The following is an 11011-nucleotide window of genomic DNA, read 5'->3' as shown; positions in this document are numbered from 1 at the left end:
TGGTAATTACACCAATGGTAGAAGGTGGCTGCTTTTCTCTCATACTACTAATATCTGTTCCTGTAAAAGGAATCTCTACTCTTGGCTTCTTTTCTCTGGAAACATTTTGAGTATGTATGTATGGTATGTATCTTGAGCAGTGATCATTCTTTATGAAGGATTAGATGAAACATGTAAAAGGCCTGAGAATGCACCAAAATAGTACCTTGGATAAAACCCAGGGTTTGGTGGGGTATTTTGCTGCTCTACACTGTGTTGCCCACTTACTAGACAGATCAGACAAAGCATCAGTGGAACAACAGAAACTGCTAATGAGGGGACTGGGACAAGTCTGTATCTTGCACTATTCTCAGATGAGAGCAGTGGGTGCTCCTGCTAATAAACACAATGCCGCCTAAGTCCCTGAGCAATATTCACCACACTCTTTGCTTGGCACAAGGGCTCCAGCTCATCCAAAAATCTTACATGTTTAATTGGCTAATAAATTATATGAAATCTGCAGCTTTCTTTATTCCATGACTAACACTAATATTTGCACGTGTGATGTGATGATCAGTGGCTAATACTTTAATCACATTATTAGGCAGATGGTTAATCATTGTATGGAAAGCTTTTGTTTCCTAGAACAATATAGCAAAGACAACAGGTCAGAGCTGCTGTACCTGAAAAGCCTAAACATTAGGATGTCCGTTTTCAGTAACATGAATGTTAAATGAGTGAATCAGTGAATGGTATTTGGAACATAACTGAAGAAATGATTGTTCATTATTAGCAGTTTCTATGAAAAACAAATCCCACAGCACTCAATAACTGGAAATTATATATATATATATATATATATATATATATAGCCAAATCTCTTTTTTGAAAGGGTTAATTTTTTTTCCTTTTCTGTAAAGAACTGAGATCCTGATGTGAGGCCAGTCTTTCTTTGATCTATGAAACTAGGATATATGCTTCTAAATGATAGCAAAAACACAACACGCTATATAGTAGAACCTGCTACAGCTGAAGCATGAAATATGGCTGCTTCCACTACTTGTTCACTCCCGAGCAGGTTTTACTATTATTATACAGGATCTTTATAGCACCAACATATTACACAGGGCTAGACTAAGTTTATTTTTGAACCTGTTGTATCCTTTGAAATAACTTTCAGGTCCCAGGGGAACCCCTTCTATAATTCCCATATCCACAGCTCACGGTATATTAGTGTTAGTCAGTCAGTATATCAGTATCAGTCAGTAGGAAGAATGTCACTCTTACAGATAGCCATAAAGATCATTGGTGTCACTTAAGCTGACCTGAGAGGCACAAATTGCTCAAGCAAACCAAAGAGGAACCCTGGCTAAGAAACACTGTGCTAAAGTTTTTTTTTTTTTTTTGGTATGTAGAAAACATATATGGTCAATAAAGGAGATGGGACACAGGTTTTTTTTGTTTTTTGCCAGACTGTACTCCTGCTTTTAGAAAATGATACAGCGAGACATGATGAAAAATAGAGTTAGGATTTACATACATGTGAAAAAAAAATACAGAATCTAATTTTTTTGGTACAAGCACAGGCAGATGAAGTTAATTAATGTGCTGACAAAAGCCTCAAAGTAGAAGTGTGGCCAATTATTGTCCCAATACAAAATATAAATGGATGGTAATAAAGAACAAAAAGTTTTTGGGCTCTATTTATAAAATTAAACCATTTTCAATTTGCTCATAAAACTTGTTTCTTTCCTATTGTGACAGCTGTGCACTTTTGACGATTGGCCACTAGGTGGCAGAACGAGCCATTGTTTTAATAGACCTGTAATAAAATACAATCAATGAATTCACCACCAATGAATGTCAGAAGAATTGACTGTGGGAATAATTTATAAATAGAGCGCTGTGCTTTAAGAAAAACTCAGTGATATGAGGTGTAGGTCTTCATGCAAAGAAAGAAATTCATAATAATCCACACTGTTAATCTCAATTTAACATGCTGCCCACTCATCTGTGATTTTAATCTACTTTGCTTATTGAAATCATTTCATAGCAAGGTTGGGAAGGGTACTTAACTTACTCAGATATCTCTATTGGGTTTCATAATACATCTACTGGTATAAAGGGAACATTAGAAAGTTTAAGTGCACACGGCCAATAAATGATAGTCAGGGGGCAACTGGGGTTTTGATTGAGTATTTTGATGAATTGGAAATTTTTGGCCAATTGTAAGGCTTGAGCTGAGGGATAGTTAGAAAAAACGACTGCTTTGGCAAGCAAAATTGTCAGGACCATCAACCTATGCTACGGAAGTCATTTATGGTCCATGGATGGCCCCTGAAAGTTCTTTTACTATTGTTTCACCCTGTGCAATGTGAAACATTTTTTTTATTCGTTTGATCCAACGATCCTCTTTTTTTTTTCAGATAATAAAACATTAAGGTGAGAAAAAAGGTACAAATAATACTAATCTAACATTGCCATGGCATTTTGAATACATGAGGACAGGGCCCTCTCCTCCATCTGTCATTTGCTACCCCTATTTAATGTACAGAGCTGCATAATATGTTGGCGCTACATACAGTTTAATAATAAGTGATGTCTATACATAATTAGAAGGGTAAAGTGTGGGGTTGCTTTGTGAATTGATAATGTGTTCTGTTGCATTCATACTGGTGGGCAGGACCCCTGCAGCCTTATGATCAGTGGCCTTGCCCTCCTTCAAGATCCTGTAGACCACAAAGACTAAATATTGTCTGTAGCAGATATGAATAAACACCAACAACAGACCAGCATTCAGAACAGATGCCAAGGCACATGGAGGGTGTGTTCCTAATATCACAGATGAATAGCAAAACACCTGAACTCTATAGGTCATCTTGGCCACTTATAAGGCAGCAAGGTTCTCAAAGCAAAATTAAAGTCAACTCATTTCTATACTTTCTTTCTTTTCACCATTTCTGGATAAAGCATAGGGAAGCAACAACAGGCACCCCACCAAGGTATCACTAAGACAAGAGGAAGGAAAGCACATACAATTTTATCCTGAGTTATTTAGCTTCATTTTTTTTAACAAAGCAGATAAAGAAAGCGAACAAAAAAAGAAGCAAGACCAAAAGGGGAAAAATATTATTGGACCAAAATAATTAAGGATTTTAAATTATTTTAATAAAAGGGGGTTTGTATATATTTTCTTTTAGAGGGACAGAAAGTGTGAGAAGTTTTTATTCTTTTCACCTTTGCTGGGTTTCACTTTTCCATCAAAGCAAAGCTACCTCTCCAAAAAAACGATTTCTTTGGATGGAGAACTCTTATTATGTTTTGAGCTTTTTATGGCTTGTTACAATCATTATACTGAGAAGATTGTGTAACCAATGACCTTAAAATTGGAATAAAAGTTTTTTGTAATAAAGTCTACCCTTCCATGGCCTCTTTTGCTGTTCTGAACATACCTGCCACGGATCGAATATGACCAATAAATGCACGGCTATGTTACAGCAGTATGACTGGATAAGGGCAATTACACAAAGCAGTCACGGGACAGAAGTGGTCAAGGCAGATGGAACAGTAGCTTGTTATTTTGGGATAGGAAAAAACTATCCCCTTATTAAAATGATCGGTTCTTCATCGGGGGTGTCCGATAGAAGTGCAGTTACAAGTCACGGTAAATAGAAAATCTTGAAGCGGATTTATTTTACAATATACACAGGAAAGTCCTCCAAGGACCAGTTTTCACAGCGAGAATGGAGATTCTCAGATTTTGACCAAGGATGGTGTCGTCAAACAAGTAAGGCCCGCCATAGTGCAAAGTTCCATGCCACTGGGTCCTTGTTCCTCCACTGTCACACGTTGTCCAAAAGCCTTTTGAAGTTTTCTAGCTCCTTGATACTCGTAGAAATCCTGCAGGGAAAAAAGAGGATAAGGGTTGATATTTGATAGCAGACATCAAAGTGAACCAGTCAGCCTTTTTTTTGTTAGGTTTAGAGAGAGACGGTAATTATACCAGTTCATTGCAAGGTGATAGAGCAAAGAGTCTCCTGCTGTGTCTAAAGATCGATAAATTAAATAAGTTCCTTATTCCTCATTTTCCCAGCGCCCGGCAACCTCCCTCCCATCTGTCCAATAGTCTGGGTTATGGCCCGGTCCTCAGCATCCTCATGTACAAAGTGGATCTGCTGGCCCTGCAATGTATAAGATGACACAGGAAAGCTGCAACTGGTCACGCAGCAAAAGAAAAAAGATTTGGGGTGCCAAGTCGCACAATATGGAGAAAGAAAGGGGGAGTGAGGAATGAGGCAAGTATATTAACTTGTTCTTTATGCAAAAATCATTATTATACAGTATTTATATAGTGCTGACATATTATGCAGCACTGTACGAAGTCCGTACTCATGTCACTAGCTGTCCCTCAAAAAGCTCACAAGCCTAACTGCATGTTTTGGAAAGTGGGAGGAAACCGAAGTACTCGGAGGAAACCCACGCAGACGCAGGGAGAACCTGCAAACTCCATACAGATAGTGTCCTGGTCGGGATTTGAACCAGGGTCCCAGTGCTGTAAAGGCCAGGGAGCTAACTTTTGAACCACCATACTGCCCAAAAAAAGATGTTAATCCTTGCAGTGGGGAGAAAGAAGATCCACTACAAGGCTACATTTTTTTTTTTTTGGGGGGGGGGGTAGTTTGGCTTTAAAACACCCTATTAGGAGTACAGACAATCAATTTAAAGGCTTTCAAAAAGGATTGAATAGTAAGGACCTTTACTAGAGCCTGTCAAAAGCTTGTTTAAAGTGACAGTCAACACTTCCTATTGGCTTCCAAAACAGGAAGGGGATTTAAGGTTTTCAACAAAGTTTGCTGAAATCCCAGCAAATGCTCTATAAAAACATTGCTCTGACACAAGATGATGATCAGAATGGGAATGCAAAGTCTCCTTGAATACATATGTCATGCATCCCAGGAGGCTGCTCCTTCTGCACATGCCCCGGAGGAGCTCTTTCTGTTATAGTATAATGCATGCATATTTTTCCCCATCTATGTCACCCGATCCTGCATCTGCACAGTGCGATATCAGGTGATGTACAAAGAAGAACCTGGAAGAAGGGCAAAGAAGATGGTTGCACCTGGCGCTTCCGCTGCTCTGGGCCAAAAGATACCGGGACAACGTGGAGCCCAAGTGGCCAAGCTCCAGATACTATGTATAATGCAAGATAATTGTTCTGAGAACCATTAACACATACTAACCTTCCAAAAGCATTGAGAAGGGCCACAATTTCTTGTCGCTTTAAATGGAAGCTGTAGGATGGTCCGATTTCCGGCATGTTCTGAATTTGTTTTTCAGAGAACAAGATTTTCAGTGCTGTTCCTAATCCCTGAGTCTGCAGAAGAGAAAACATTGAGATGAGGTTAAATAGCAATAGAAATATTATAAACCTGAGTCAAAAACACAGAACATTTTAATATTGTAAAGTAGTAGACACTGAAAACTGTACCTGTGCCGTTTATGGTAACTACTAATATTGTTCTATAGCTATTATTAATATTAAACAGGATTTATATAGCACAACATATTACGCAGTGCTGTACATTAAATAGGGGTTGCAAATGACAGACTAAAAACAGACAGTGATACAGGAGGAGAGGACCCTGCCCCGAAGAGCTTACAATCTAGTAAGTGGGGATATAGCTAGTAATAAAAGGATGTGGTTGGTCACTGTAGTATATTTTTAGTCTCCATGGTGTGCACAGTAGAAGCAAACACAACATTTGGCAAAAGGTCAAGAAATATTATCATTACAATATACTATAAAGCCTTTTTTATAGTCTTTATGGTTTTATTGTTTAGTGTGTGCGCCTGTCACAGAAGGGAGGGGAATTGTGCTAAAAGCCTAATAAAACCATCTCCAAATACAAAATAAAATTATGGCTGGAAATACTCTTTAACTACCCTAACCAGAGAATTTCCCAGGTTCCATACCTGCAGTTTTCCCCAAAGGCGACATTTAAAGCACCCAACGCAGTCCATTATCCTGGAGATATTCCTGAAGTGTTTTCGAAAATCTTCCTAAATAGAGGGAAAAATAAAAAACAATTTTTTAGCTTAAAAGTAAAATCCTTACAACAGAAATATAGAACTGTGGCCACTCTGTCTTCTATCACTGATATAAACAGATCAGGTATCAGTAGCAATAAGCAGGATTAAGCACAGCTTACAATAAAATTGGACCTTTATTTTTAAACTTTCTTACCAATGGTTTCCCATTTTGATTGTATATTTAATTTTACATAACTGGGCTAAAGTGGAAGCTGGGCAAGAATTTCTCTGACCCTTTTCTATGTCATCTAAAGGATTTGAGCCAACTTTGCCTGGTATTGGAAAGTGGCAGGATTCAAGATGACCCTGAAATGCCCCAGCACCAAGGCATCCCATGCATCCAGGTAGAAATGTTATGACAAAGGATACATACCCGGTCATTAAAAAAAAGTTGTGTCAGCATTAAACAAATCCACCATCCATGAGAACATCTGTATATATCATACACCAGACGATTGTCATGCAGTTGAAATGTCCTAAAAACCACAGAAATCCCAAACTCTAACACAGACCACAAGAATAGTTTTATTGTTTGTGTTACCTTTAAGCGGTCAGCTTGGTACTTATCACCGGCAAAAAGTGAGTTTTCATCAAAGTGCAGAGGAAAATCTCTAAAACACAGGAGGAAGACGTATAAACAATCAGTAATAACATTTATAAGGAATCAAAAGGTGAATGAATCTTAAGGCTCAATTTACAAAGTAATAACACAAGGATACAGATATTTATTTTAGCCGTGTGGCTGTCATTTTTATTTATTTCTCACTGGAGTCTGCTGAAAAAAGCTGCCACCAATTTGAAAATAAGGATTCTTTTCCTTGGGTTTTAGTTTTGTGTATCTAATCTGTAACACTTTACATGCTAAAGCTTAATTTCATTCAAAATGACTTTTACTGGACTGCAGCTACTACATCTAAAACCTGCAACATTATTCTATTTTTGGGGGGTTCAGGTAGTCCAAGGCAGTGTTTCACCACCAAAGTTCCTCCAGATGTTGATAGGGGTTCCTTGAGCAATGAGCCCTTTGTTACTCACAGGTCAGTTTTAACTGACACCAATTATCTTTTTGGCTATCTGTAAGGGAGACATTCTTACTACTGGCCAGCAATGCAGGTGAGATTCTTTCTACTGACCATCACACTAATATTCTGTGAGCTATTTATATAGTTATTAGAGTTCCCTAGAGACCTCAAAAGGTACTTCAAGGGGTTCCCTCGTGCTAAAAAGGTAGATAAACACTTGTTGAAAGGTTCCATTTGCCCTGGTGGGAATCTTCCAGGTCCTCAAGTAGGGATTACTATGGGAAAATGCCAAGGAGGTAAATTTTGTAGTCGGAGCCAAATATTTTTTTTAGTGAAAATACATTTTCCTAAAGTTGGGCTTTCAAGAAAGTTCTAAGCTCTAAGTGGCTCTTCTGTATAAAACATTCCACTGAACAGCACAAATCTTACTTGGCATCACGCAGGATATCAAGCAGAAGGTGTTTTGTTTGCAGGTCTTTTCTTTCATTTCCAGTGTACAGCAGAAAAGACTGTCGCTCAAAGAAGGGCAGAACCTTGGAGATGGCTCTCAGCTCAATCAGATATAAAAAGTACAGGTTCTTGAGTCGTCGTGGCCCTTCGCTCTGGGTGTGCGTGGCGTCAAAGCGTCTCTGAAACTCTGTCACGTTATGTCCCCAGATTTTATTCATCCAGGTGTCTGCAAAGGAAGGGAAATGTGAAACAGTCTGGAGTAACCAATATTCAGGACCACAGAAAAAAATAATTTAATAAAGTAAAAAATAAATTAGATATCTAACAGTTTACCTGGATAAACAGTTTACAGTTTATCCGACATCGTTTGCATCAAGAAACAGCTTTTTTGTTTCTGATCCCCTTAGATCAGGATCAGATGGCACTGACATATCGGCTATCTCTTCTGCAAAAATTGTAAAGCCTAATATCTTAGATTCTGGTCATTTCCGAGCACAGGAAGGAGCCCAGAGTAGCATAAAAATTACAGCTCTTTTATTAGGGGTTGTAACCCTTCCCCATAAAAAAAAAACAAAAAACAAAAAAAAAAACAAAACTGAACTCTACCCAGCTTAGCGTTCAAAGAAAAAAAAAACCCTAAATAAAGATTGTACAGAAAGATCAACGTGACTAAATAGAGATATGTAAAATAGGTTTCTAGAACACACACACTGAGCAGCCCTGATCTTGTGACTCAAGCAGCACTAAAGTTTGGTTTCCTGTTTTAACAGCACAAAGATACTTCTGTGTTTTGCAGCAGGGCAGACAAGTGGAGAGAAGTTATATTAGGCAATGGAAGAGGTTAGCTGAAGTGCAATGTGAGGACAAGGAATAACAGGATTATACTCTCAGACACTTAGAGATACATCAGAAAGGTTGCAACAACAATCAAGCTTAGTTTAGGAGTAAGTGTTCTGGCTTCTCACTGAGCAAACATATAATTCTGGCCAGCCAACACAAACAGATATGCAAAGGTGAGATACAGATTTTTGACTCAACGCAAGAAGTGCTGATGGGAATGGTCTATAATAGCTTTATGCTACCACTGAAAGAGGGGTGCAAACGTAAAGCTAAATCTGTGCTATAGAGAGATTTCCCCACTTCTTGGTTCTCCCCAGACCCTTTTTAGCCGGGTGCACCACCCAACACTTTTCAGTAGACACCATTGCTTAGGCTAAATGATTATATTACTTGATACCTAAACAATTACACTCTTTACAAAACATGGGTCACAAAGGGCAGTGAAGGGGCATATTAGAAAGCCAATAGAAAATGGTGCATTTTATAGCATTAAAAAGTTAGACAGAAAGAGGCTACGATTATGGAGGTTACTGGATATCAATGGCACAAACAGCTGATTCTGGGGAGAACACTGCACCTGCATGGTAATTGGCTTTCATCAAAATTGGACTCAGACTTTTAATGACTTGTGTTTACGTTATATTTATTTAAAATATAGATAGAGAGGGATAAAGGGTTAAACCCTGACAGGATTTTATTGTTGCCATATGTCACGGCTCTTATGTTTGTCCTGGTGACTGCTATTACCAGCACTAAGAGTGAGGAAAAAATCTAGAAATTTACATTGTCACCAGAATAGGAAATGAAAGAAAATCTTTTAGGTAGCCACACTTTCTCTGGTGAGGTTGTCAAAGAGGGATTAGCTTAGTAGACTTCTTTTCTCTCTTCACAATCTCCACAATGAGACAGATGGCAAAAAACATGTCTCCAACCCTCTCACACAACCTGACCTGGTTTTGTTGGAGGAATAAAGAAAGAAACATAAACGTGTAAATCAGCAGTACAGGACATCTCCCTTACCTTGCAGTAGGTATCTTGCACTGAGGTGAATATTGATGCTTGCATGTAACCCAGAAATCAGCCTGTAGAATGCTCGTTTTTCAACACACAGACCTACAAGAAGAAATATAGAAGCAGCTGTAATGAAGGTGTATAAATACACACAATATTATCAAAGCTGAAAAAGAATGCTGAAGGAAGGTTTAAGTCTGTTTACTATTACAAGTAGTCACAAGTTTCAACTAGTCTTTAAGAAATATAGAATGTAGTGCAGTGGAAAATGTTTGCACGTTTCAGGCCTACAGTTTAGCTGCGTGAATTACAAACATGGGAAGTTGTAACATCAGATTTAATTATCTGATCATATTAAGGAAATTCAGTGCAAGGAATAAAATAACCCCGAGTGATTCTACTATTAGGGTTGTGATAGGTTGACAGCACTCTGTCCATCTCCTAGTTGTGCTCTTGCTTTGCCACCCTGCCACACACGCTTTTACTGGTTAGCGTTGAACTATCTTTCTCGTCCTGCATTTCTATAGATGAGAGCACAGCAGGGTGCCACTTGCTCGCTCGCAACCCCCTTTCCTCCTCAATCATGATAGATCATTTAGAGAAACAATGATATCCACTGGACATCTGTATGCAGATTCAGGATGCTCAGCAGAGCCCTCTTACAAAGGGCCCAAGTGAGATCCACATTTCAGGTTTGCTGGATCTGCCAGGTTCAACCATGATAGTCTAGCTTCTGTGGTCTTGGAGAACTTTAATAAAGCAGGCGCAAGCAAGCAGCAGTTATGGGTTATTCAGCATGAGAATTCAAGCAAAGATGTAAACTCCTAAAAATAGCACCTTTGAGCCCATACACCAAGAACAGGGTATTATCTTTGCATGCAATACAAATGCAACTCGAAGCTAAAATAAAAGCCTGTTAACAAGTGCAAAAAGCCCAACTCAGTATCCAAAGATCTTGACTACAGAGCTACACAAAACATTTTTTTCTTTTGCATGATACTATTAGTCCATCCATGAACAGGAAGGTAACTTATAGGAGGAGAGCAGAGGATCAACCTTATTGTATGCTTCTGCTTCCTAAATGCTAATGGGAGGGAACTATAGAAGCAGACTTACTGAAGCCATTCACACCTACAGCTACGTCTCACATGTGGTCATTCACCATTACAGTTGGGGTTATGCACCACACAGTCCGATCAGGGGAAAAGCATGTAAAGCTGCAGAAGATAGTTGTAACCACATACAAGACATATATGCTAAACATATTATTGACAGACTTCAGATTACATACCTTCCAGCCAGCTATAGAACATGGCTTCTGCAGCGAACAAAATAAAAAAGTTATACATTTGTTTAAAATATTACAAATGCCAACAGTTTAAACCTCAAATTGATTTGGATTATATTTTCTATCAGCAACAGTCTTATGTAAAAATATAGGTAAAACGTAAAAATTAAACTATTCCATTTTTATTACATGATTTTTAGAACCCAAAGATATGACTGGGGCTCTCTGCTTCTTTATGTATCACAGGCAGATTACTGATGGGAGGGGCCAACAGGGTGCTGTACATGCTTCCTGAAAACAGTACCCTCAGTATTTCTCACAGGAACCCCTG

At 38.6% G+C, this 11011-nt stretch overlaps 1 protein-coding gene across 1 annotated transcript in view; it reads right to left on the bottom strand.

Moving 5' to 3' along the window:
• Positions 1-3125: 3125 nt before the first annotated feature.
• The window catches only part of ERO1A (endoplasmic reticulum oxidoreductase 1 alpha), a gene marked incomplete in the record, with an annotated part of 31439 nt that continues 23553 nt past the window's right edge, over positions 3126-11011 (bottom strand). Inside the window, 7 exon segments of the mRNA XM_072428551.1 lie at positions 3126-3879; positions 5220-5353; positions 5953-6039; positions 6611-6680; positions 7521-7767; positions 9402-9494; positions 10684-10710. Of these exon segments, the coding sequence (XP_072284652.1) occupies positions 3822-3879; positions 5220-5353; positions 5953-6039; positions 6611-6680; positions 7521-7767; positions 9402-9494; positions 10684-10710 (716 nt within the window).

The sequence above is a fragment of the Pyxicephalus adspersus genome, chromosome 12, assembly GCF_032062135.1.
Source record: "Pyxicephalus adspersus chromosome 12, UCB_Pads_2.0, whole genome shotgun sequence".
Classification (NCBI taxonomy): Eukaryota; Metazoa; Chordata; class Amphibia; order Anura; family Pyxicephalidae; genus Pyxicephalus; species Pyxicephalus adspersus.
This window is presented reverse-complemented; position numbering and strand designations above follow the sequence as displayed.